The 27,267-nt window shown below is 43.2% G+C and overlaps 1 protein-coding gene across 2 annotated transcripts in view; it reads left to right on the top strand.

Annotated features, from left to right (window-relative positions):
* The window catches only part of SLC10A2 (solute carrier family 10 member 2), a 45,319-nt gene that overhangs the window by 1,858 nt on the left and 16,194 nt on the right, over positions 1 to 27,267 (top strand). Inside the window, exons 2-6 of one of the 2 annotated variants that reach the window (XM_061435328.1) lie at positions 6,572 to 6,690; positions 11,379 to 11,467; positions 12,872 to 13,047; positions 15,394 to 15,551; positions 17,995 to 20,013. In XM_061435328.1, coding sequence (XP_061291312.1) covers positions 6,572 to 6,690; positions 11,379 to 11,467; positions 12,872 to 13,047; positions 15,394 to 15,551; positions 17,995 to 18,086 — 634 coding nt within the window. In that variant the 3' untranslated portion in view covers positions 18,087 to 20,013. Of the gene's footprint in view, positions 1 to 6,571; positions 6,691 to 11,378; positions 11,468 to 12,871; positions 13,048 to 15,393; positions 15,552 to 17,994; positions 20,014 to 27,267 lie in introns of those variants that run through there. The other variant, XR_009740084.1, reaches the window with a different exon arrangement.

The raw sequence follows: 27,267 nt of genomic DNA, 5'->3' as shown, positions 1-27,267 counted from the left end.
GAATTGAAGACAGGACTTTGCCACCAAACAGCTTTTATGTAATATTACGTAATGCAATTTTTCAACAAAATGAAAGAGCCTGTATCTCCATGTAAGGCTACACGTGTGATCATCTGTAAGACAGAAAAGTGTGTTTGGTGCTGAGTTGATCAGCTTTGGGGGTAGATTCCCTTCTGGGGGCTGAAACAGTAAAACCTTATCTAAAGGTTCTCACTCACACTTCCCTGTGGCTTAAAGGAAATTCTATTTCTCTGGAAACAGAGATGATTATGTAATCTTGCTTCCCTTGCATAACAATTCCTGTAAGAAATAAAAATATTAAGAAATAAGAGAGCCAGAAGTAGAGTTTGAAATTGCAGTGGAAACCCCCCAGCTGAATCAGGGTAGATGAATCCTTCAGCAAGTCAGAAGTCCTCTTATAGGACTGTGGTGTTGAAAATTGTTAATTTTCGTCCTGGAAAGTGCGCACTCCACTGATCCCCTTGTCTTGTGAACAATACCAATACCCGCCCAGTGCAGTCATCATACCTCTCTAGCAATTTCACCTCTCTGGAACTCAAACAAGACCCAGTGAAAGACGCGGCACACCCAAAGTAAATCCTGCTTGATCTCATAGACGTTCTTCACACAGGACCTACTTACGTGCCCAATTCTCAAGCTTTGCTGTACTTTTACCCAGAACAGAGGATGAGGCACAGGAAGTTGGGGGTGGGGGAGGCAATCTATTAGAGGGACAGGATTGTGTCTCACGGCAGCAAGGTTCCCCCAAATCCTGACCTCAATTTAAAGATTAAAATGCCTCCAAAGCGAAGAAGACAACTCACAAAACACAGCAGCTCTTCTTTTTTGTGACCCCATGGACTGTAGTCCCCAGGCTCCTCTGTCCATGGGATTCTCCAAGGAAGAATACTGGAGTGGGTATCCCCTTCTCCAGAGGATCCCAATGCAGGGATCAAACCCAGGTCTCCTGCATTGCAGGCAGGCAGATAGGATTCTTTACTGTCTGAGCCACCAGGGAAGCCCTCAGTTCTTTTAGGGACAGACAGCTCTATGAACCTGTCACCCAGAAGACACCACTGCATTTTAGTGGAACAAGTAATAGTGTATCAGGAATAATAATCCGTGAAAGGAGGTTAAATTATACCATGATGAAGGCAATGAATTGCATTATGCCTTGCATCTGTTAGAGGAAAAACTGTTGAAATATTTTTCTTTAGAAAATATATTTTAGAAAAATATACTTCTAAATATATTTTCTAACTTCAGAAAAGTAGATTTTCTTTAGAGCAAATTAAGAAAGTGACATCTCACCTATCGGGAAACGGTTTGCCAACATTTTTTTTTCTTTCCTTGTGAGCAGTGGATAACTAAAGTCTCCTGATCACATGTGTGGATACAATTCTATCTAACCTTTATATCTCCAGTTCTGTCCTCTGGGGGCTTTAGCTTCTCCATTTCCACGTAAATTCTAGCAATGCAGCTGAGATGTGACTGATTATGCCAACAGGTACCTGCACTAGTTCAGCAGATACCACAGAACAGGAGCAAATCAGTATCATTTGGCTTTCACTTTCCTGGGTGTGGTTTCAGCGGGAAATTAAATTCTCTCTCTCTCACCCCATCGTCTTTTCCAAAACCTGGGAAAGTGAAAGTGAAATCACTCAGTCATGTCCGACTCTTTGCAACACCATGGACTGTAGCCTACCACGCTTCTCCGTCCATGGGATTTTCCAGGCAAGAATACTGGAGTGGGTTGCCATTTCCTTCTCCAGAGGATCTTCCCGACCCAGGGATCGAACCCAGGTCTCCTGCATTATAGGCAAAAGCTTTACTGTCTGAGCCACCAGGGAAGTCATCAATTTGCAGTCTCTGGTGACTACACACACACACACACATTACAAAATAGAGACCTTGCTAATGAAATCCTTGCTTACTGATGTACAGCAAGTAGGAGTTCAGCTCCTTCACTCCAGTCTAGAAGGTTGTCCTGGGAATCTGATCAGGAAACAGGTGTTTTCACCTGTTCTAGCCCTGTCATGGGTGCATTAAGCACAAAATGTCTCGGGGAGAAACAGAGGTGTTTTCAGATGAATTTGCCAGAGGCCCAGGCTCACAGTTCTGGGAGCGAACACAGAGAGCCCCACCCCCTTGTGTCTGCTCTACACACAAAGTCTCCCTGTTTTTGAATCTCCCCTTTCTTTAACAATGGCTTGGGCACACTGCACGGGCTTCCTTGGTGGCTCAGTCCTTAAAGAATCCACCTGCAATGCAGGAAACTGCCTGCAATGCAGGAGATGGAGGTTCGATCCCTGGGTCAGGAAGATCCGCTGGAGAAGGAAATGGCAACCCACTCCAGTATTCCTGCCTGGAGAATCCCATGGACAGAGGAGCCTGGCGAACTATAGTCCATGGGGTCCCAAGAGCCAGACAAGACTTAGCAAGTAAACCGCCGCCACACCACCCAAGGATTTTTCCTTCCCGTTTTCTTTTTTCTCACTTCTTTGGGGAATTGCTGCCTGTGCACCCTTTCTCCCGTCCCCCTTAATTCCTTTATTGCTATGCACAGTCTACACTCCCTTCTATTATTTTCTAGGAAAGTAGGAAATTTTCTAGAAAAGTACGGAAAGTTTCTAGATTTTCTTACCACCTCCTTTATTCTTCATCCAGGTGCCATTACATTTTTCATCTTCCAGCTTTGTGTTCACTGTTATTTGAGTTGCTCTAGGTTGACCCTCGGGCTTATCGCAAATTCAAAGCAGTTCCTCCCATTTCAACCACATATATGTCCCGCTCTCATTTAAGAATTAATTCAACACTATATGAATTTCCCTTTATTTTTCCCCTCAAAGGAACCAAGCCTTGCCTCTCTGCAGCATTTCTTTTTACTTACTGGCAAACACTTAGTAGGCGCTGTTAGGAGCCACTCACAGGAAAAGCTCAGTTCACTTCAGCTCAGTCACTCAGTCATGTCTGACTCATTGTGACCCCATGGACTGCAGCATACCAGGCCTCCCTGTCCATCATCAACACCCGAGTTTACTCAAATTCATGTCCATTGAGTCGGTGATGCCATCCAACCAGTGTATTTTATCCTCAAACTAATCCTCTGAGGTTAGTATTAATACTATTACTTTCTGCATTTGATAAATGATGAAATTAAGGCTCCAAACCTTGACAGAGGTAATAGTCAGTGTATGTGAGAGTCCAAATCAGAATCCAGATCTATTCATTTATCCCTGTCCAGACTCTGAGCCTCCGTTCCATGCTGATTCTATGTCATCTCTTCTGCTGTCCAGCCTCACCTATATTCACTTCTTTTGCTGTTTCAAACTTGGTGTTTCATTTCTAATATGATTACAGTCTTTTGCATTTTTCATCACTGACTTCACCAAATTCCTCAACATTCACTGAATTCTCATTTATTGCTTTCTTTTAATTCCAAAAGGAAAACAAGAAGGAAAAAAATTCTCCCTGGTAGTGAATAGGGCTAAGACAAGAATTTAAACCAAGAAGTTTCTTTTTTTCTTATCTTATGTTCTCTCTTATTCCGATGTAAATGCAAATGCACGGTTAGTGTTTCCGCTGTTGACCCCTTTGCTGTTTGTTGCTGTTGCTGTTGTTCAGTCACTCAGTTGAGTCTGACTCTTTGCGACCCCACGCACTGCAAAATGCCAGGCCTCCCTGTCCTTCACCATCTCCCGGAGCTTACTCAAACTCACGTCCACTGAGTTGGTAATACCATCCAACCATCGCATCCTCTGTTGTCCGCTTCTCCTCCTGCCTTCTCCTCCTTGCTGTTTGCAGAACTTCTGATTTTTTATATAAAATGACCTTTTCCTTTTGTTAATGTACCCTCCGACATTGCTCCTTAAAATCATTTATCTGAGTTGGTTTTCATCTCATTTCGAGTAGTTCAACCCTTCTATTCTCGTGCCCTCTGCAGTGTGTTAATGCTCCCGGTGGCCACTAAACCTAAACCGCCCCCTTCTCCAGCTCCTGTCCTGGCCCTCCTCCTGGCCTCTGTGAAACTGTTCTTGCCAAACTCAAGACCATGATACAACTTCACAGACTGTATTAGCAATGAGTCAGAATTGAAGCTTTTACAAAGAAATTTGAAAGAAAAATAAGGAGAGAAACAGACTTCCTCTCAAAAGGTGTTCTCATGGTTAAAAACAAAAGGTACTCACCTATCTCTTCGCTGTGATCTAGGTAATGAACACTGCCCCCTTCTCCACCCGCTCTTGTCATCTCCACTCTGGAAAGCATATTGGATGAACTGGAATAAAAGTAATTTGATTATGGGGATAACTTTAAATCCATCCTAATTTATTTTTTAAAATAAAAGATAAAAAAGAGGATGACAAAGGAGGAGAGAGGGGGAAAAGTTGTCCACAAACTCCAGGACTTTACTTATAAGTAGGATCAAACACTGTTTATGACAAATTAACTTATTATTCTGGCATAGAACTCTGCTTTTAGCATCCTCTTGTGTATCTAAGTTAAGGCAACCTGTCACCATAATAGACTGAACCTCTTGGAAATACTTCATGTACATCCTCAGCATTGGTTACTGTTACACTATTTTAGCTCTACTAAGACAAATTTTTTTTTTCTAAATCCTTTAAACATATTTTAAATGAGTTCATTCTGTTTGTTTTAAAAAAAAAAAAAAAAAAGATTATCAGGCAAGTTAAGCCCCCTGATAAACATTTCCCTATTCTTTATTTTGCAAAAACTGGGGTTTTGGGGGGGGCAGTGGCGAGGAGCTGGTGGTGTAAATTATTTAATATTTTCCTTGAAGTCCACGTATAATCCTTTTAAGAAGTTACTACTCGGATAGTCTCAGTGCTACAACTATTAGAGGGCCTTTCAGAAAAAATTCTCTGTGCCAAAACACAACACACACATGCACACACACACATGCACACACACACATGCACACATACCCAACTGCCAGGCAGGCTTAGGGCTAACTGGCTCTTTGAATCATTCTAAGCGCTGGACACACTGGGTCCCTAGGCCTGTGAGGTGGTAACAATTATGATCTTCATTTCACAGAGAAGGAAACTGGCCAAGAGAAGTCAAGTAAGCTAAGAGCCACGTAGGTGGACAGCCCTGCTTCCAAGCCAGGCAGGGTCTGGCCCAGCCGTCTAAGGGCCACATTTCCTGGGAATAGACTATGCACCACCACCACCACCCACCGAGTACCTTGCAGAGGCTGGAAGACCCCTTACCCGAAAGCCCTCCTCCATCCACGCAGTGGTGCTGAAGAAGCATCATTCCACACCCTCCATCTCCAGAGCCGATGTCCTCCTACTCAGCCAGGTCCACTCATTCACGTGCGGATGCTCTTGGCAGGAGACTCCCAGACCTTGGTTCTCTTTGAAGTTTTTTATATATAATTTTACTTACTTATTTGTTCTGTATTTCTGGCTGCCCTGGGTCTCCGTGGTCTTTTCTCTCCAGGTCTCCCTGGCCTTTTCTCTAGCTGGGGTGAGCGGGGGTTACTCTTGGTTACAGCGCTCGGGCTTCTTATTGCGGGGGCCTCTCTCTTTGTAGAGCTCAGGCTGTAGGTGCTTGGGCCTCAGTCACTGTGCTCCACAGGCTCAGTAGCTGTGGCTCCTGGGCTTAGTTGCTCCGTGGCATACGGGATCTTCCTGGACCAGGGAATGAACCCATGTTCCCCGCATTGGCAGATGAATTCTTACCCACTGCACCACCAGGGAAGTCCCAGACCTTGGTTCTGCTGAACTCCATTTGCTGAATCTCTTAGCAGTATAAACGAGGTCCACCCTGCCTGCTCTCCTGGTTTCTTTGATTTTTGAAGTCAATTTCCTCTCCTTTTCTCAAGCTTTTGGGGGGTGGGTCGAGGAATAATTTGACTGCTTTAAGGAAAGACACCGAGACTTCTTCCCTTGGACATGCGCTTTCCTTCAGGGGCTGTGGAGACCCATCTCATCTCAAGCTGGACAGACACGCCAAAGCCTACGAAGTCTTGGCAGGTGTAAATATGTTTGCTGTTCTCTGATCGGAGGTTCTCAGGGCGGCATGTCCAAGCACCTTGTACCTTGTTTAACAATGAGTTTAAGTTGTCACGAAATATCTTCTCTGATGCTTGAGAAGCAATGGAAAGTGAAAGTGTTAGCTGCTCTGTCATGTCTGACTCTTTGTGAACCCCGTGGACTGTAGCCCGCCAGGCTCCTCTGTCCATGGGATTCTCTAGGCAAGAATACTGGAGTGGGTTGCCATTTCCTTCTCCAGGGGATCTTCCCGACCCAGGAATCGAACCTGAGTCTCCCACATTGCAGGCAGATTCTTCAATGTCTGAACCACCAAGGGAGGCCCGAGAAGCAATAGGGAGGGAGACAAAATAGAAAGGGACTCAGTACAGATCTCACCATCTTGTCCCTGGTGTGGCCTGCACGGGACATGTATATTTCCATCCATCAGACCGGGTGGCACAGTTTGGAGAGAGTCTTTGGCAGGACTTTCTGATCATGGGTTGAGAAAGGAAACCACCTCTCCCCTGGAAAGCCCAGGTGGCCATGTCAATTTGCCCGTTTCCTTCCAGCGTCAGCATGACCACCTGCTCCACGCTGCTCGCCCTAGGGATGATGCCGCTGTGCCTGTTAATCTACACCAAAATGTGGGTTGATTCGGGGATGATCGTGATTCCCTACGATAACATAGGTAAGTCACTTGTCGGGCCAGACCCTGAACCTGGCCAGGCTCCCCTCTGCTTGCCCCTGGCTAGCTTCTCAGGCCAGACTCAGCCTCAGCTAGACCTTACCTCTCACACCCTCTATAGTCTGTGCATTCTTGCTCTTTGGAAGAAAAGTTAGGACAAACCTAGGCAGTATATTTAAAAGCAGAGGCATCACTGGGCCAAAAAAGGTCCATATAGTCAAAGATACGGTTTTTCCAGTATGAGAGTTGGACCCATAAAGAAAGCTGAGCACCAAAGAATTGATGCTTTTGAACTGTGGTGTTGGAGAAGACTCTTGAGAGTCCCTTAGACAGCAAGGAGATCCAACCAGTCCATCCTAAGGGAGATAGGTCCTGAATATTCATTGGAAGGACTGATGCTGAAGCTGAAGCTCCAGTACTCTGGCCATCTGATGTGAAGGACTGACTCATCTGAAAAGACCCTGATACTGGGAAAGATTGAAGGCAGGAGGAGAAGGGGGTGACAGAGGATGAGATGGTTGGTCGGCATCACTGACTCAATGGACATGAGTTTGCGCAAACTCCTGGAGATACTGAAGGACAGGGAAGCCTGGTGTGCTGCAGTCCATGGGGTCTGCAAAGAACCAGACACTCTTAGTGACCGAACAACAACAAAGGCCGTTAGGACAAGTCTCGCCTGCGTTTGAATGAGGATTAGCAGAATCTGAATTCCGAACCTTGAGCCCATGGGAGAATTGGTTTTGTCCTCCGCTGAAATCACCAGGGAGAGGGGCTGACGGGAAGGACCCCTGAGCACAGCTGTCTGGACCTAAGGGGACTGGAGCCTGGTGCACAGGAGGCTCTGTCCTTCCCATAATCCAGAGCACAACTAATCCAGGGGGGACGAGTCTGCTCCCAAATACTCAAGTTAAAGAAATCCAAGAAAACATTCCACTGATGATTTCAAAATAGGGCCCCCAGTAAGCAACAGCCACGAGAAGCCTTCAGGTGAAACACACTGTTTATAACTGTCCCCTGGGGACCGTGTCTTGATTCAGAAGATGATCTACCGACCCAGCTTGTGTATCCGGTCCCAGGAGTCCAGTGTGCAAGCTGTAACTCTGTGTCTACTCGTCTCAGGTCCCAGATGGTCACCTCCACACCCAAAGGGCTTCCATTTCTAGGGGAACACATAATGGCAGGAGATTAGGTACCTGGTGGAACGTGGGGTCAAGGGCAGGACAGGATAGTTCCTGGTCTACGCAAACCAGGCATCTGCCAGAACCAGGACCATTGCAGCTGAGATGTGGGTGAGTTAGCACATCAGGACCCATCGCTGATATGCTAATAGTCTTTTCTCAACTGCCCTTGGAGACACGTATCTCCCTAATGGGCTGCCACAAAGAGGTGTGGGGGTCCCATGGAAGGGTGCATGTGAATAAAGACTGAATGGTGCCTCAGAAAGATGGTTGGTTGTAAAAAGGATTCCGGTTGGCATGGAAAGCTGTCCTGGATGGCTTCCATTTCTAAGAAAGATTGGTTCTGTGATTAAAAAAAAAAAAAAAAAAACATGATTCAGGTCTACAGAACTGAATCCGAACAAACTTTGGCACAGCCCCTGGGGACAATCTGTATTGTCGTATCTTCAGATGGTCTCTACTTTCTCTCTATTCCTACCATGGCCATTAGACAACCCCTTCCCCATCCCTCCCCAAAAGCAGTTCTTTTTGGCACACGTGTTCAGTATGGGATTTCCCCTCCAGTGGTCCTTCTACTGACCCCAGGGAACTCCTTCCTGCCAGGCATCATCTACTGCAAGTAGGCCTTAGCTGACCCTGCACAACCGCCTACCCAGGCCTCATGCTGCTCAACCCCCAGTCTGCCACCTGGGAAGGGCACCTTCCTAAAGAGGGCAATTTGCTTGAGTGGTGTACACTTCTCACAGAACTTGTTTGCTGAATGAGAATTTTTAATTCTAAATCACTTGTTGTTTAAGAAAAAAATTTAGTCTGAAAGCATCCTCCTCTTAATATTCATTCCCTTCTGGAAAATGCCCCATGGCAATATTGGGAAATTCTAACTACAGTGTGAATGATTGATAGCAAGGAAAAGAAAGTGAAAAAGAGTCAGTAGTACCCCCAAAGGAGAAAGACGTCATCATACAAGACATGAAGGGCAAAAAGGAAAAGAAAATAGAAGTGAAGAGAAACAGAGAGGAAAAGATTAAAAAAATCTTCAATGAGAGCCTGCCAAACAAAGATATTAACTCTGCTTATTCACCATTTTGTCCAGGCCTGTTTTCCAACCTAATCTTCTTGTTATCCGTTAATGTGGAAAACACACAATCTAATTAATTAGCAAGATGTTATCACTACTTTTTCAACGAGGCAATTTAGGCTCAGGGCATATGTTTAATTTGTCCAAGATGAGAGGGAAGCTGGGAGTAGCCCTCCCGTCTGCTCTCACCCTGCTCTGTGGGCAGGGCTGTTGTGCCTAGCTCCCATACGGTGCTTCCGATGTTCTGATAACTCAGCAAACACGCCCTGAGTCCCTCCAGAGGATGAGAGCTAGGTAGAGACCAAGGCCACTTGCGCAGCCGGTAACACCGCAAACACCGCAACAAGTTGCTGTTTCTCCTCCTCCCTCAAAGCATTTGAAGCAGTCTAGGACCAGGAACTGTGCATCCACTTCACCATCGGATTCTCACATCAGCACCGTGAGATGGAAAGCTACCCATTCCACAGATGGGGAACCCAAGACTCAGGGGCACAAAGCACTCACAGTTCTCACAGCTTGTGAATAAGGTCCCGCTCTGAGTCTGTCTGGCTCCAGGTTCCACCGCGTGACTCTGTTCCCCATTCTCTTTCCTTCTCTTTTTTTCTTTCTCCCTTCTTCCCTCTGGCACTTGCCACATAAACTTGGTTAAAGATCCAGTTATGGTTCAAATGGCATGACTGTAAGCAGAGGCTTTCACATCAAAATAGACAGGTATTTGCCACAGAGAGCTCAGGCACACGGGGAATAAGGTACACAAGATCCAGCCTGCTGGGGAGTAAAGGATGACAACAACCCACCTCTCCAGGCGGGAGTCCTACACTCTGAAAGAGACGAAGGGCAAAGGGTGTCTTTTCCAGCCAACTGTGAGTCAACTTTCAAACTTTATGCGGTCTCATATGGATCAAGACAGGAAATGCAATTCTGCCATCGACTTGAGCAGCTGGTCCTGCTTGTGCGTGTATCCTGCAGCCTCAGGCTGCCCCCAAAAGATAAAGACTCAGCAAAGAGGGGCCGAACATGGAGCTGGGCTGCCTTTGAACAGACCCAACATGTGACAAATACATCACCAAAGCCCAATCACACTCACATACCAATCACAGTATCAGTCCCCAGATGGAAGACGCTACAGGACGGTTGATATGCATCAGCATGGTTTTCCTTTAAGGCAGACAAACATCCCTTTAGGGAACAGTCTGGAGACCAAGAGGAAGAATGTTCCTCCCAAGAGCGGGATGCAAGGGCCCCCAAAGGGGATTTTTCTAGGAGCTCTTACCAGGATGTCCATCAGTGACCCTTTTCATTTCCTTTATTCCACCATTTTCTCCTTCTTCTGTCATTCCTGTTTTTCTTTTTTCTTCTCCTGCTTTTGGTACGCTTAGCTATTACTTAATCCCGTTGTGTAATTTCTGGGGAAAAGTCATTGCAGACCCTTATACTGCCAGGAGGGCCAGAAGGCTGCAAAGACTTTATGTTTTTATCACTATTACATTCGTTTTAAATTGACATTTACAGACCTGGAATCCAGAATCCATTTCACAGTCCTAGTTCTATCTACTCCAGTACCGAGCAACACCCACTCTCAGAATTTCATTATTCAACTCCAGTTTCTCCTGGTGCTTTAAAAGGATGTCTGAAAAAGAAACAGCCTGTGAGAACTTACAAGTTGTTTGGTGGTATATTATCTAAAAGCAGCCACTGGACAAATGAGTGTTAAATAATAAGGAGAAACAAACCACATGTCGCAAGTACAGCAGTAAATTTAACACGGAGAAATTGAAGCATGACTCTTTCATCTGGCTGGGTGAGCACGTTCCTGCAAAGAAGTATAATTACTTGAGAGGTCGCCAAATATGTTATCTCATGGAAAATTTAAAGCATGCTTTTTCAACCTATTGTCTCACCTCTCTGCTGCAGGTTTGAATCACCCTAGTCAATTTTAACTCAAAGTCATTAGCCACAGAATGCCTGCAGAATCCTGGACTTTTTTCTTTTATTTCTACTACTGTGAAGTAACAGACAGATGTTAACTATCATCTTTGTACACCCCAAGAATACACACACACACACACACACACACTTTGAAAAGATATTTTTCATAGGATATAAAACTCCAAAGCCAAATAAGCCAAGATGCTGACAAGTTGAAACTAAAAGATATCAATTGATAGTATAAGGAAGTCTAAAAAAATTAATCTAAGATTTAGGGAAAGGATTTATATCATCAATATAATCGATTTTTCCACCAGAAATATTGAATTATTTACTGGAGTAGGTGAAGCAGTAGAGTTTGTGGGAGTTTGTTTGTTTTTTAATTATTTAGTGTCTTCAAGAAAGGAGTCTGATCTATATCTTAAACCTTTTGGAGACCGCTTATTCTTGTTTTCATCCTCCCTGTGCTGCGTTCTGTCGATCACACTGCTCTCTGTCACCTTCAGGTATATCTCTGGTGGCTCTTGTTGTTCCCGTCTCCCTTGGGATGTATGTTAACCACAAGTGGCCCCAAAAAGCCAAGATCATCCTTAAGGTAAGAGTCCCACGTCACTCATGACACAGGCAGCACACTCAAGGCCCCAACGTGTGTGCTGCAATGACGAGTCTCTCCATCAACTGAACTGGTTTTCTCACGGGATCAGAAAGCCCCTTCCAAGGGGCCTTCGTTAGTAGACACGCAGCCCACTCCTCTGGAATGCCCTTCCCTGTCCACGTGGCAAGTTTCTATCCACCCTTTGGGATTCCCAGTTCACCCCGTTCAAATGTGGCCTCTTGGCTTTTTTCTACTCTGTACACACACAGCACTTTATTTTACCTCTGCTCTGTGGGTTTGTATTATAAAATATATCTAGATGGCTGTCTTAGAAAATAGGTCATGTCTTTCTCACCCCTGTATCCTTATGGCCAATCCAGTGCCTGGCAATTGATAGATTTTATATTTATATAAATATATATATATATGTGTGTGTGTGCGTGTATATGGGTAAGTGTATATATACAGATATAAAAATATATTAAATATATAATGTGTGTATATTACACACATATATATGTAAAAAATGATACATATATATATATATACACATACAAATGATGATGTATATAATGAGTAACCATTCATTCCCTGTCACCAACTATATTCTAACCGGATGAGATGGAGATAGATGATACAGATATATAGACACGGACTGTATGCGTGGCTGAGTCCCTTCACTGTTCGCCTGAAATTATCACAACACTGTTAATTGGCTATACTCCAATACAAAATAAAAAGCTCAAAAGGAAAAAAAAAGATGTATATATATGGACAGATTCCACTTCCCAGTGGGCAAAATAAGCCATCTAGTGTTCTTTTTTTCCTCTCACAAAAAAAAAAAACAAAAACCATTATCATCTCCATTTCTTTTTTTTCTAATGTGAAAAGGAGACAGCAATAACGCTAGTTTGGCTCGCCCATGCCTTTTTAACGTTCATAGACTTTCATTTCCACTTTCTCATTACCAAGACAATCATAAAAGGTGACTAGGGCAGGATTTCATCTTCAATCCTAGATGAAAAAGCTGTGCCTCGGAGAGGGTTCATGACTGACCTAAGGAAGGCAGGCAGGGGGAGGTGAATTTGGAAGCCAGGTCTTCTGATTCTTCCTGGAGTGGGTTCTCCTCCCCTGTGACAAGGATGATTTGCAAGTAGAACATCTTCTTCAGGCCAACTGAGATTAACAGCACTCTGTGTCCTGTTAATCTTCCTATAACTGGAAGCGTTGGGCAAGCACCAGCATTTCCCATGGGTCTACCATGACCATCGGGCAAGAGACACACAGAGGGGTCACTGTTCTCATTTCCCCAGAAGGAAAGAGAGCCTTAGGCTTCTTCTCCCAAAAGAGTACTTGAGTTTGCTTCGACTCACGATTGTTGCTGCTGTTGTGTCTCTCTTCCAGATTGGATCCATCACAGGCGCCCTGCTCATAGTGCTCATAGCGGTGGTTGGAGGCGTGCTGTACCAGAGCGCCTGGATCATACAGCCCAGACTCTGGATCATAGGAACCATATTTCCCATAGCTGGCTACTCCTTAGGGTTTTTTCTGGCTAGGATAGCCGGTCAGTCCTGGCACAGGTATGGTGTTTTTAGTGAATCAGACTAGGAATTTTCTTCTGTGATAGCCACTGTATTCTTCTGCTCCGTGTGGGTGTGTGCACAAGCGCTCAGCCGTGTCCACCTCTTTGCAACCTCATGGACTGTAGCCCGCCAGGCTCCTCTCTCCATGAAATTTCTCAGGCAAGAATATTGGAGTGGGTTGCTGTATCCTACTCCAAGAGATCTTCCCGATCCAGGGATCAAACCTGCATCTCCTGCATCAGCAGGCAGATTCTTTACCACTGAGCCCCCTGGGAAGCCCAACTCGTTTGCTAGGGCTGCTCAAAGTACCAAAAACTGAGAGGCTTCAACAGCAGAAATCTGTCTCCCAGTTCTAGAGGACAGATGCCCAGAATCTGGGTGTCAGCAGGGTAGGTCCTTTGTGAGGAATAAAGGGGAGTCTGTTCAGGTCCCTCCCCTTGGCTGATAGATGCATCTTCCCGTTTCTCCTCACACTGCCTTCTTTCTAAGGATGTCTGTATGTTCATATTCCTGCTTTTCATAAGGACACTGGTTGTATTGAACTAGGGTACATCCAAATCATGTCTTCACTATTAATAATTGTATCTTTAGTGACTTTATTTCCAAATCGTGTCCGAATCTGAGGTCCTGAGGGTTAGGACCTTTAGCATACGCATCTAGAAAAATACAACTCAGCCTAGAACAGCTGCAAATACAAGGCAAATTCAAAATTTCTCGCCTGTCATAACGTTCACCCTATTTCTGACGACATCACTCTGACTAGATGCATTCATTCCTAAAGTATGCACATTCCCCAGGAAGACAACACCGACTGCCTCTTGCTGTTCAAATGCTCCTGGACACCCCCCATACAGCGCATGTTGACTCTTCTGCAGTCACATACTCTTATTCTCCAAACAAAGCAACTTCAACAAAAGCATCCACACCGGCCTTGTGACCTACAAGGCTCCTCTAGCCAGAAGCAAGATGAACTCATGATCCACACAGGTTGTGGCACGTGTGGGCCTGCTACAAGGAAGGGCATTTCATCTCCAACCAGCACATCGGAATGTAATTTTATTTTATCCTTTTTATTTATATAAAATGTATTCAGTATTCTGTTGAATAAGTATATGTCACTTATAAATGAACATTATCCAATATACTAAGTATAACATACATAAATTATACATATGTGCACTATAGAAATAGATGACAAGATATTGTCTACTGCTCAGAGGATAAAATAAGCTAAGTGGTGTTCCTTGTTCCTCTGGACCAGAAATATTATAAACCTCAATTTTTTTAATGTAAAGAGGAGAAAACAGTAACAGCAGCTTTTGTTTACACAAGACTTTTTAACGTTTATAGAGGTTTTTTTAATTTTATTTTATTTTTATTTGGAGGATAATTACTTTACAATTAGTGATGGTTTGTGCCATCCATCACCATGAATCAGCCACAGGCTGATGTTCCCTCCCTCTTATACACCCCCCCCACCTCCCTCCCTATCTCACCCCTCTAGGTTGTCATAGAGGTTTTATAGAGGTTCATATCCATTTTCTCATTATTACAGTAATCATTAGGGTGACTAGAGTAAGATTTCATCTATGTATATGTAGAGAAAAAGGTAAAATATCTATATTATCTAATAATATATTAATAAGTTACATATTTGTCTAATATAAATAAAACTATGTGAATAAATGCATTAAAACAGATATATTTATACATACATATATATGTACTTGTTCTCACATTTGCTTTTTTTCTGGAGTAATTTTTTTTTAGAATAATTTAGTGCTGTGTTATCTTCCAGTGTACCGCAAAGTGATTGTTATACATATGTGCATATTATTTTTCAAATTCTTTTCCATTATAGATTGTTAGAAGATATTGAGGGTTTCCCAGGTGGCTCAGTGGGTAAAGAATCCACCTGCAGTGCAGGAGATGCAGGAGACATAGGTTCAGTCCCTGGGTCTGGGAGATCCCCTGGATGAGAGCAAGGCAACCCACTTCCGTATTCTTGCCTGGAAAATCCCATGGACAGACGAGCCTGACGGGCTACAGGCTATGGGGCCTCAGAGTCGGACACGACTGAAGCGACTAAGCACGCGGGCACGCACAAGATATTGAGTGTAGTTCCCTGTATAGTGGGTCTCCTTGTTGATTACCTCCTTTATATATAGTGGTGTGTGTCTGTTAATCCCAAACTCCTGGTTTACCCCTCCCCGCCCTCTGCCATCCCCTTTGTAACCATAAGGTTTCTACACTCATGTTTACTTCTACTGTTCACAATAACAAAGCAGAACAACACCCAGAACAAACCGGTGAAAACACTGGTTCTCCGGACCTCTCCTTCAGGTGCCGAACCGTTGCTTTGGAAACAGGGATGCAGAACACACAGCTGTGCTCCACCATCGTCCAGCTCTCCTTCACCCCCGAGGAGCTCAACCTCATATTCACCTTCCCGCTCATCTACAGCATCTTCCAGATCATCGCGGCGGCTCTGTTCCTGGCAGGTGAGGGGCACTCACAGTCACCTTTCATGCTGACGCGCTTTGAGGAATCCTGAAGTTGCCAGTACGGCATTTTTTAGTTCCCTGTTTCTGGCAGTGAAATAAGTGGGTGGTGAAAGTCGCCCATATTATTACGACTTGATATTAAGCATATCAAGATGATGTACTGAGAAAAATGGTTCCCTGGAGTAGGACATGGCAACCCATTCCAGTGTTCTGGCCTGAGAAACTCCATGGACTGGAGGGTTACAGCCACGGGGTCGCAAAGGTCAGATACAATGAGTGACACACACACTCACACACACACACGTATAGCATATTTATCAGAAAATTGGTGTAGCAAGAGACATTTATCAGGCTAAGTTATATTGGAAGACATATATGTGTACATATATTATTTATATATATTTATTTATATATATTTTAGTAGCCATACAATTGAAACAGTTGAAGCACACTCATTCTTTATTTCAAGTATGGGGAAGAGCAAGTCTGATTTTTTAATTTTATTCTAACGTAGCATATAGCTCTGATCCATTAGCCCCTGCCACTTGCCAGCCTTCACCTGCCTGAAACTTTTCTCAACATTTTCTAATGACTGGTGATATTTGACCTTTGTTTTCAAACCCTGGTTTTCTTTATTTTTAATAAAGAAACTTCACCTTTAAGCTTCATGGCACTTTAACAGGGACAGCATAGTGAAGGCGGATGAAAAATTAACATGACTCTTAAGTGATCCAATAAGCAGAGATACAGTTTTGCTTTTCCACTTAGCTCCAATAGGTATTCAACTGGCCCATGGGAGCTAATCGTTCTCCACACTGTGGTCTTGAATGTAGTTCTCAAAGCACAGTTTTCCTTCCTAGAATAGGGCCCTCTGGATCCATTAGAAACGTTCCGGTGAGTTATCCCCGGTCCAGGACAGAGGGCTCCACGGCCTAATTACCTTGTTTTCTCTTTGTTGGATATGCACCCAATTTGGTGCACTGTGGGATTTTTCCAAATAAGTACTGGCGGCATCTACCAGACAAACCAGAGAAAGTAGACTGGCGATGGAGCAGTCGCATAGATTTACTAGTTAAGTAACTGGGATTAATAGATAAGCTGAAGGAATAATGGAAAAGCGGGTAATAGCATCGGTCTTATATTTTGCCACAGTTTTAGCAGCAAGAATATAAACCAGGAGGCGCTTCTCCTAAGGACATGCAGTGCTGAGACATATTTTGGTGCAAAGATTATAAGTCTAAATGTTTTTTGGACCAACGAAAGGAAAGAAGGAGGGAAAGAAGGAAGGAGAAAATAGTTTGGTTAAATAAAATCAGTGCTAAGGTGAGGATTCCTGGCTTAAAACAGTGCGTAATAAAAGTAGAATATTTTAATTAACCACAAGTTCAATTCAATAGAGTCAATAGCTCAGTGGCTTCGAAACTAATATATTAGAAGTGCGGGGACCAACCATGGAGATACGGATCTTGACGTATGAAGACCCTGGAAGCAGGCTGTTGTCTTTCTCAGCTGTGCGTCATCACAAGAGTTGGCGTTTACTGATCTCTTGGTCGTCTCCCAGGGTTGTACTACACACTTGAGCATTTTATCTCACAATTGCCCTATGAGACAGATAGCACTATTATATCAATTTTAAGTGTGAGATACTGGAATCTGAGGGTGCCAATAAATAATACCTTCTCTTCCCCTATTGACTTTGGAACCAAATGAGAAGTAGAAGGGAAAAAATATCAGATACTTAGATAACAAAATAGCACGTTTATTGTATTCAATTGATAAAGCTTAATTAGAAAATACAGCTGGCAACAATGACCAGATTGGGCTTGTTAATACCACCCCTTTTCATTGCTTCCCACGGGTGCGTTTAGCACACAGATACATCAACCACAGGCTAGTCTGTCCAGGTGTGAGCTGATCTCAAAAATATTCTGACACAAGGCTGCTATAAGAGACTAGCAGCTTCATGGACGAGAGGAAGGCTGATCACCCATCAGCCAGGGCCCCACCATCATGGGAAGAAGTGCGTGAAGGCTGGGAGAGACAGTTATTCCAGCTCAACTCCCCCAACACAGACCAGCAGACCAAGGTCTTGACAATGCACCTTAGCTTATCTGTTGAGGACCTGTGCATAACTGGGAGATGGTAGGGACAGAAGACGTGCTTCTGTGGTTGTTACTGGTAAGTACCAGCAACCTAACTGATGCCTGCCGAAGTCAGGTGAGTGCATAGCCCCTCGTGTGCTAGGTCCTTCTGCAGTGCAGTCGCCCCTCTTACCATGAGGGATCCATGGAACTCAGAGCGGGGGTCGTGCTCACTACGTGCCTCCCGCCCACAGAAAATGCCAACTGTTTTTTGAGTTACCAATTACAACGCCTGTCCAATGTAAGTTGGCAGCTGATTACTATGAAATTTGCTTCATCTGCTGTGTGTTGTTTTCTAGTGTACGTGGTATACAAGAAATATTATAGGAAAAACAATGTGGAATTTCCGGAGGGCAGAGACAACGAACCAGTACCTAAGTCATCGTTCTAACAGGTCAATGAAGGATTTCAACCAGACGAAAAGCAAACACCAGTGGACCAAAAAGCATCCTAAAGAATATGCTTTAGCTCTAACAAATACTTAATTCTTTGTTTGGATAGGATATTTGGCAGAAAAAAAGTTACAGTGAAAATTTAAATTTGAATTGAATTCATGTATTGGTTTTGGTACCAAGCGACTGGCGATCCAAATATTTAATGTAACAAATATTTGTACACATATATGTGATTTTATATATATATATATATATATATATACACACACACACACACATATGTATACATTGGTTTTGAGTATGGCCCCAAAATATCCTTGAACATCAGACTAAACCCAACATAGGACACAAGAGAATTTAATAACCAAATTAGAATCCAGCCCATAACTTGATAGGGATTTTTTACATCTGTCACTCAGCCTTGGGAGTCCAATGATGCTCACTTGATTTTTTGTAGGAAAAACAGAATTCTTCAAATTCAATGGCTTGAGTTTGGCAAAGCTCTTTGAGCCCTGGAGACTTGCCCGTATGACTCTGGTTACTATGACAGCTAGCTGGTTCATAGGAAGCCCACACAGTAGACATTCTAGAGCAGAAAGGGGGCAGTAGGCACAGAGAGCAGGAGATGCTTTGGAAGAAACAAGATTGAACTCCATTCAATGGGAGATCATGGCAAATACAAGGAAAAGCGAAAAAACCAGAAACTTGCTTGAAATGTGAGACCAGAGTCAACGAGATACACAGGAGTAAGTAGCAGTAAGAATGAAGCCAGGGAGCCAGCGGGGAAACGAGTAAGGTATCACACAGTGAGGAAGAGGAGGACAAACCCAGGGCCCAGAGCAGGAAGGGCATTGCCAGCTGAGTCCCTGGGCTGCTGTAAACAGGTCTAACAGGAGGAAGCTAAGAGGATTTGGACAATGGCAGCGAGGTTTCAAGGCAAATGTGGAACAGCTGGCCAACAGTCGGGTCTCCATCACCAGGCTAATTTAATCTCCTTTCCTTCACTCTGCAGCGATTCATTCTCAATTCAGTTCAGAGTAGGTTAGTTCCATTTTCTATTGGGTTGACCAAAAAAATTCGTTTGGGTTTTTCCGAAAGATAGTACAGGAAAAACCCAAACGAGGTTTTTGGCCAACCCAATATTCGGCCATTTTTCACTGCCTCATCCATTGCCTTTCAAACGTCTTGGTTTCCAAGGGCCTGTTGCATTCGGTTGGTGTGAGTTCGGGTCAAGCTGGTGCCTCAACATTACAGGATCATGAATTATAGGATCAGCTCTTAGCTCGAGTATCACTGGGGAGGGACTCTGCTTTGAAATGCGTCCCATTTATGCCTCGTTATACTAGGTTCACATTTACAATTGAATGAGTCCTCTGTATGCTTCCATTGTCAAGCAAACATATTAAAAGGAACTAGGGATTTGTTTAAAGGCTAGTAGGGGAGAGGTTTTACCAATCTTCCTATTAGGGAGGGTCAAAGACTATTGTTCCAAATGGTGCAAAAGGAAGACTTTTCCCTCTGTCTGTCAAGTTCTTCCTACATTTGTCTCATAAAATGGGAAGCAGGCAGATGCATTAAAGACATGCCATGAATTCATATCATAATTTCAAGACGCCCAAAGTCAAGGGCCTGGATGCCAGCAGCTGCAGCAAGCAGATTTTTTCCTCCCTGTTCATCAAGATATGTAAGTCAAACAGAATTTGGCTCTCTTACACAACGTAGTATCTTGTGAGTTGCAGTTTTTTTTTTCTAATGTGCTAGAGGGAAGAAAAATAGCTGAGCTTTCTCAAATGAAAGTTCTCTATTTTTAAATGGGTTTGAAAGCCTGATTAAATTATGTATTTTATTGCCTCTGTGAGTATCCCATTAAATGAATATTTTATTTTAAAGGCTTGAATAAATGAAAATAATTTTTGTAATGACTGGGCTGGTCTATTTGGATCTTTGCAACCACTGTCTTCAGTGTTCAGTTCCAGAGAATTTTCAAATGTTCAATTGTTTCTCGAAAAGTGCCTGAAAGAAACTCTCAATTAAATACTCTAATAATTAGTTCTCCCACTGATACAGATTGAGGTGGTCCCCAAGAAAATCATACTGGAGGAATATTAACCAAAGATTCTTAAAAACAGGGTGACAATGCCTGATTTTAAATAACAGTAAAAGTCAGGTGGCTCAGTGTCAAAGAATCCACCTGCCTGTGCAGGAGATGCGGGAGACATGGGTCCCATCCCTGGGTCAGGCAGATCCCCTGGAGGAAGAAATGGCCACTCACTCCACTGTTCTTGCTTGAGAAATCCCATGGACAGAGGAGCCTGGCGGGCTACCGTCCACGGGGTCGCAAAGAGTCAGACACAACTAACCACACACATAAATAAGACCACCACCACCACTTTCTATGAAAAATGTACAGAGAGAGAGAGACAGAGAGACGCAGAGATATGGAGAGAGACGGAGATACTTCATTTGTGGTCGTGGGGCATTACAATCTCTCTCGTCGACAAGACTTGAAGAAATGCAGGTTATGACCTTCACTTGGCCGCTCACAGACACCACTGTGTTCTCCACTGGGAAACTCTCACTCTCTTCCAGAAGGGAACAATTTACCTTTCTGGGAATATCTGGCATTCCACTGCCTCTTAAACTTTTACTTCTGAAGAACCACATTAGCTTAGAACAAAGGTCTTCAGGCTGTGGTATGGATGCTCCCAGTACATGAAATTGTCCCAGGAGTACTCAGGCATGGATGGGGAAACAGGTCCCATTTCTTCAGCTTGCACGCGTACACTTTCCCAAACCTCCCCTGCTTAAATACCCCAAAGCTTGAGATGCCCTGGGTTCTCCCTTCTCACCCTCTCCCGGCAAGATGCTCTCCCTTGAAAAAGGAAAGCCTTACTCTCACCAGCCCTCACCTTTCTACAGCACATCAGCCCAGAATAAAAGACTTCTGAACACCAATTAAAGGAACAATTCAGAATAACAGTGTCTAAGAAAGGCTTCTCATCTGTTTATTTAAGATTTTAGAAATGGAGTGTTCTGACCTGCGTTGGGATATTTTGAATCTAGAAATACTGTACAATGGGATAGGAACGAAGAGAATTTTCTGTTAATGGCCAGCATTTCCATCCTCAACTATTTACACACACAAAAATAAATAAATCAATCCTCACTGTGAGAGCAATCAAGGGAGCCTTGGTTAGAAACACTGAGAGAAGACACATTCATCCAAGGATGAAAAACTTCCGGCAAATATCCAAATTTTATCTATCCTGAGTCGGAATTCTGATGTGAAGGGATTGGTACAGGAACCTATGTTGAGGTATCTGTTAGGACTGAAAGATGGAATTCAATATTTTTTTTCTGGCAAAAAGTGTGAGTTAGCTGATTGGCTGGACAATGAAGAAACATGAAGGGCACTTTCCATAAAGTAGATGAGCAAAATCTGCAGCACCAATGTTTTCTAAAATCTATTTTAAAACATGTCATAATATAAAATTATCCTCCAGTTGAAAACAAAAACAAAATGATTAGACTATGTAAGGACTCTCGGGCTTCCCAGGTGGCACAAGTGGTAAAGAATCCCCCTGCCAATACAGTAGACACAAGAGAGGTGGGTTCGATCCCTGGGTCAGGAAGATCCCCTGAAGAAGGATATGGCAACTCACTCCAGTATCCTTTCCTAGAAATCCCATGGATAGGGGAACCTGGAAGGATCATGGGATTGCAGAAAGTCACACATGACTGAGCGACTGAGCACACACACGTATGAAGACTCTTACAAACCAATAAGAAGGAAAGTGATAAAAATGAGCAAAATTGAACAGACTCTTTAGCAAAGAAGAGCAGTAAAGCCAATAAGCATAGGACAATGGCAAACAATAAGTGGAAAGATGCTCGACACCGTGAGCAGCTAAGTGACAGTGATGTCGCGCAGTCGTATCCAAATCTTTGCAGCCCTATGGACTGTAGCCTATCAGGCTCCTCAATTCATGGAATTTTCCAGGCAAGAGTACTGGAGTGGGTTGCCATATTCTCCTCCATGGGATCTTCCCGATCCAGGGATCGAACCCAGGTCTCCCGCATTGCAGGCAGACAATTTACCGTCTGAGCCACCAGGGAAGTCTGGTATGAAGAGTTAAGATAACTTCAAGTCAAAATCACGAGGTATCACTGCATCCCAATAAAATAGCTAAAAGAAAAAAAAATCACTGATGACAGGGACTTACCTGGTGGTCTGGTGGCGGAGACTTCAAGCTCTCAAAACAAGGGACCCAGGTTCGATCCCTGGTGAGGGTACCAAATCCCACATGCTGCAATTAAAAGATCCCGCATGCTGCAAGGAATATCGAAGATCCTGCCTGCTGCTACTAAAACTCGGCACAGCCAAATAAATTACTGATGACAGTGAGTATTGATGGGGATATGAACAGCAACTCTCAGAAACTGCTGGCAGTAGGGTCACTTCAAAACCAGTCTGCAGTTTCTAATAACATTACACACACACTAACTGTATAGCCTGCGATCTCACTCCCAGGTGTTGACTCAGATTCTAGAAGTAAAACATAGTAACAGAAAGATCAGGGCCAGACACCTGCAGGAGGCGTGGACTGCAGCAGGCTGGGGTACCATTGTGGAGTGATGGAAATGCTCCTTACCACGATGGTGGTGGGGGTTACCAAATCTTAAACATTTGTCAAAATGCACAGAACTGTACCTGTAAAACTGATGAGTTTTACTCTGTGTAAATTACACCATTTATAAAACTGATTAAGAATTGATGCAAAGAGCCGACTTACTGGAAAAGATCCTGATGCTGGGAAAGATTGAAGGCAAAAAGAGAAGAGGGAGGCAGAAGATGACTCAATGAACACGAACTTGAGCAAATTCCAGGAGACAGTGAAGGACAGGGGAGCCTGGCGAGCTGCAGTCCAAGGGGTCGCAAATAGTTGGACATGACTTATCGACAGAACAACAGCAAATGTATTCCATTCCCAATCATCTCTGAGAATACTGAGATAAATTTGGAGCCTCTAAGTCAAAGACTAACAGACTCTAAGAGCTATTTGATAAGGCTTAGCCAAGCCTTCTCAGTCTATTACATAGACACAGAAACAGTGAACAGTGCAAGTTCTAGAAATCTTTGGAAAACCAGGTATCTCCAATTCTTTGCTTTCCACAAAACTTAGAGATTCTAATCAGGTTGTCAACCTTGCATTAGTTTTCTTTATAGACAGCTGTGATTTCTTTGGCACGTAACTTGGAAGAAGTTCAAACTTGAAGGACAATAAATAGATACCAAAGTCCTTTCATTGTCATCTCTCTCTTTGTGTGAGACAAGGTTGATCAGCATTTCAATCTATAAAATTCAGCAAGAGGAGCAAAGTAGATGCTGAACCCTATTCAGCTGAAGAAGACTTCTGAGAGCCCCTTGGACTGTAAGGAGATCCAACCAGTCCATCCTAAAGGAAATCAGTCCTGAATATTCATTGGAAGGACTGGTGCTGAAGCCGAAGCTCCAATACTTGGGCCACCTGATGCGAAGAACTGACTCACTGGAAAAGACCCTGATGCTGGGAAAGATTGAGGGCAGGAGGAGAAGGGGACGACAGAGGATGAGATGGTTGGATAACATCATCGACTCAATGGACATGAGTTTGAACAAACTCCAGGAGTTGGTGAAGGACAGGGAAGCCTCGTACACTGTGGTCCATGGGGTCACAAAGAGTCAGACACAGTTTAGTGACTGAACAGCAACAATCTCAGTCTAACAACAGCAGCAAAAGTTTACCGGGTGCCTCTGTATTGCAGGCTTTCTTTAACTTCAGTACTTTGTGAACTGTTTCCATTCTCACAACAATTCTGTGGCATAAGTAATATTTTCTTCCTTCTATGGACGAGGACATTTAGGCACAGAGAGCACAGTAACTTTCTCAATATCACACAGCCAGCAGGTAGCAAAACTTGATTGGAACTCAAGAAACCCGGCTCCACATTCCACACTGCTGACCACAGTGTTGACTATATCATACTCATCCACAGACACATGGGATTTCGCATCGCTCACAAATGTGTTACATTAAAATAAGACTCCTCAGTGGAAATGAAATTATAATGTAAATCCAAGTAGAAAAACGGTGTGAAATCCCCAAAATACGAAGGCAGAACTTGTCCATAGTTTTTTCTTTCCTTTTTAAACAGCTTTATTGAGATAGTTATTTACCATGCAATTTATCCATTTATAGTATAGTTTTATGATTTTTAGTATATTTACATATAAGTGCAATTATCTCCATAGTCAATTTTGAAATACTTTCCCCACTTCAAAAATAAACATGCATTTCATCTGTTCAGTTCAGTCAGTTCAGTCGCTCAGTCGTGTCCGACTCTTTGCGACCCCATGAACCACAGCACGCCAGGCCTCCCTGTCCATGACCAACTCCCAGAGTTTACCCAGACTCATGCCCATCGAGTCAGTGATGCCATCTAACCATCTCATCCTCTGTTGTCCCCTTCTCCTCTCGCCTTCAATCTTTCCCAGCATCAGGGTCTTTTCAAATGGGTCAGCTCTTTGCATCAGGTGGCCAAAGTATTGGAGTTTCAGCTTCAACATCAGTCCTTCCAATGAACACCCAGGACTGATCTCCTTTAGAATGGACTGGTTGGATCTCCTTGCAGTCCAAGGGACTCTCAGGAGTCTTCTCCAACACCACAGTGCAAAAGCATCAATTCTTCAGTGCTCAGCTTTCTTTATATTCCAACTCTCACATCCATATATGACTACTGGAAAAACCATAGCCTTGACTAGATGGACCTTTGCTGACAAAGTAATGTCTCTGCTTTTAAATAAGCTGTCTAGGTTGGTCATAACTTTCCTTCCAAGGAGTAAGCATCTTTTAATTTCATGGCTGCAATCACCATCTGCAGTGATTTTGGAGCCCAAAAAAATAAAGTCAGCCACTGTTTCCACTGTTTCCCCATCTATTTCCAATGAAGTGATGGGACCAGATGCCATGATCTTAGTTTTCTGAATGTTGAGTTTTAAGCCAACTTTTTCACTCTCCTCTTTCACTTTCATCAAGAGGCTCTTTAGTTCTTCTTCACTTTCTGCCATAAGGGTACACATATCTGAGGTTATTCATATTTCTCCCAGCAATCTTGATGAAGCCTGTGCTTCATCCAGCCCAGCATTTCTCATGATGTACTCTGAATATAAGTTAAATAAGCAGGGTGACAATATATAGCCTTGACGTACTCCTTTTCCTAGTTGGAACCAGTCTGTTGTTCCATGTCCAGTTCTAACTGTTGCTTCCTGACCTGCATACAGGTTTCTCAAAAGGCGGTCAGGTGGTCAGGTATTCCCATCTCTTTCAGAATTTTCCACAGGAACCCACCTATTCCTTCATACCTCCCAGCCATAAACAAATACTAATCTGTTTTTTGTCTTCATAGGTTTCCCTATTCTAGATTTTCATATGAATTAAGCCAAGTAATATTTAGATTTTTTTGTTATGGTTTACTTTCACTCAGCATAATGTTTTCAAGGTTTATCCAATCTGCCACATTACCAGTACACTTCTTCTTTGTAATGGCCAGGTAATATTCTATCGCTTGAATCCACTCAGGTGTCCTCAGTCATGTCCAGCTCTTTGCAACCCCATGGACTGTAGCCCCACCAGGCTCCTCTGTCCATGGGATTCTCCAGACAAGAATACTAGAGTGGGATGCCATGCCCTCCTCCAGGGCATCTTCCCAACCTAGGGATTGAACCTGAGTCCCTTGTGTCTTCTGCATTGCAGTCAAGATCTTTACTTATTTATCCAGTCATTGGTTGAAGGCAGAACTTAATCAATATTATAAATTAATTATTTTTATTAACAAGGTTATCATGCCTATGAGGTACGCAGATTTCACTGGATACATCTAAAAGTGATGTAACAATTGGGCTTCCCTGGTAGCTCATATGGTAAAGAGTCTGTCTGCAATGCAGGAGACCCAGGCTCAATCCCTGGGTGGGGAAGATCCCCCGGAGAAGGAAATGGCAACTCATTCCAGTATTCTTGTCTAGAAAATCCTGTGGACAGAGGAGGAATCTGGTGGGTTATAATCCATGGGATCACAAAGAGTCGGACATGACTGAGCAACTAACAACGACAACACAGTGTATTTACAAAATTACCTTTGCAACTGTAGTTAGAAATCGAATCTATAATTATTTAATCTTGTGATGAACAATGGCAAAATCACCTAAATATGTATAAAGATATTCACAAATTTTAAAAGTTATTTGGGATTATATGAAATCTAGTGGGTTGTTTTGTTTTTTTTTTTATTTCAGCCTTCTGGCCTTCTGGTATAACTTGCTAAGTGCTGCATTTTAAAGCCTGCTCAGTGTTATAAAGATGGCAGGGGAAGTTGAAGAAATACAACTTTTTCCGCAAATAAAATACATAGGGACACAAAGACACACATATAATGCCAAAAGTAATAAGAAAGATAGTTCTCTTGACCTATCTAGCGATAATTTTGATCACTCTTCAAAGTTAAAATAGTGGTTTGGGCTGTTTAAACACAAAGATTACTTGCATGTTGAACCAGCAGAGTTTTCAACTGACTGACTGATCCATCCATTATGAAAGTTGTTAAGTCACCATGGTTACATCATTCTCAAACCAGGAGAATTTAAAAAAAAAAATAGCTTTTCAAAAATAACAAATATGATTGGGTCCTTCTGCTACTGTGGATATAATAACTCTTTTGCAAGTAATCTCTTGGAGCTAAGGAACGTTATAATGGCTACTAAGCTGGGATCGCTAACAATGTCTATCCTTTAAAGGAATCAGTGCAGGTGATACAGACATTCATTAGGACAGAAGAAAGCAGCCAGAGGGACACGGTTATGAAATAATGTGAAGTGAAAAAATAACTTAGTGTTTAATTATCTTTCCACTGAAATGCATGTAAATGATATGAATCAAAAGGAAAATAGAAGCATGAAAACCAGTTAAGGAAACGGCGATGAGAGATGGTTTGGCAATCTATTTCTGTATTATTATATAATATGTGAGAATCAAATAAAATCAAGAGGGAAAGAAAGAAACACTAAGAATCACCTCCAGGGTACAACAGCTCCCCACATGTCAATATGCAGATCGGGGTGAGTGTGGATGGAGGGGGACGCCG

Source organism: Bos javanicus, chromosome 12 (genome assembly GCF_032452875.1).
Source record: "Bos javanicus breed banteng chromosome 12, ARS-OSU_banteng_1.0, whole genome shotgun sequence".
NCBI lineage: Eukaryota > Metazoa > Chordata > Mammalia > Artiodactyla > Bovidae > Bos > Bos javanicus.
The sequence above is the reverse complement of the archived record's forward strand: the minus strand, read 5'-3'. Positions and strand labels throughout refer to the sequence as shown.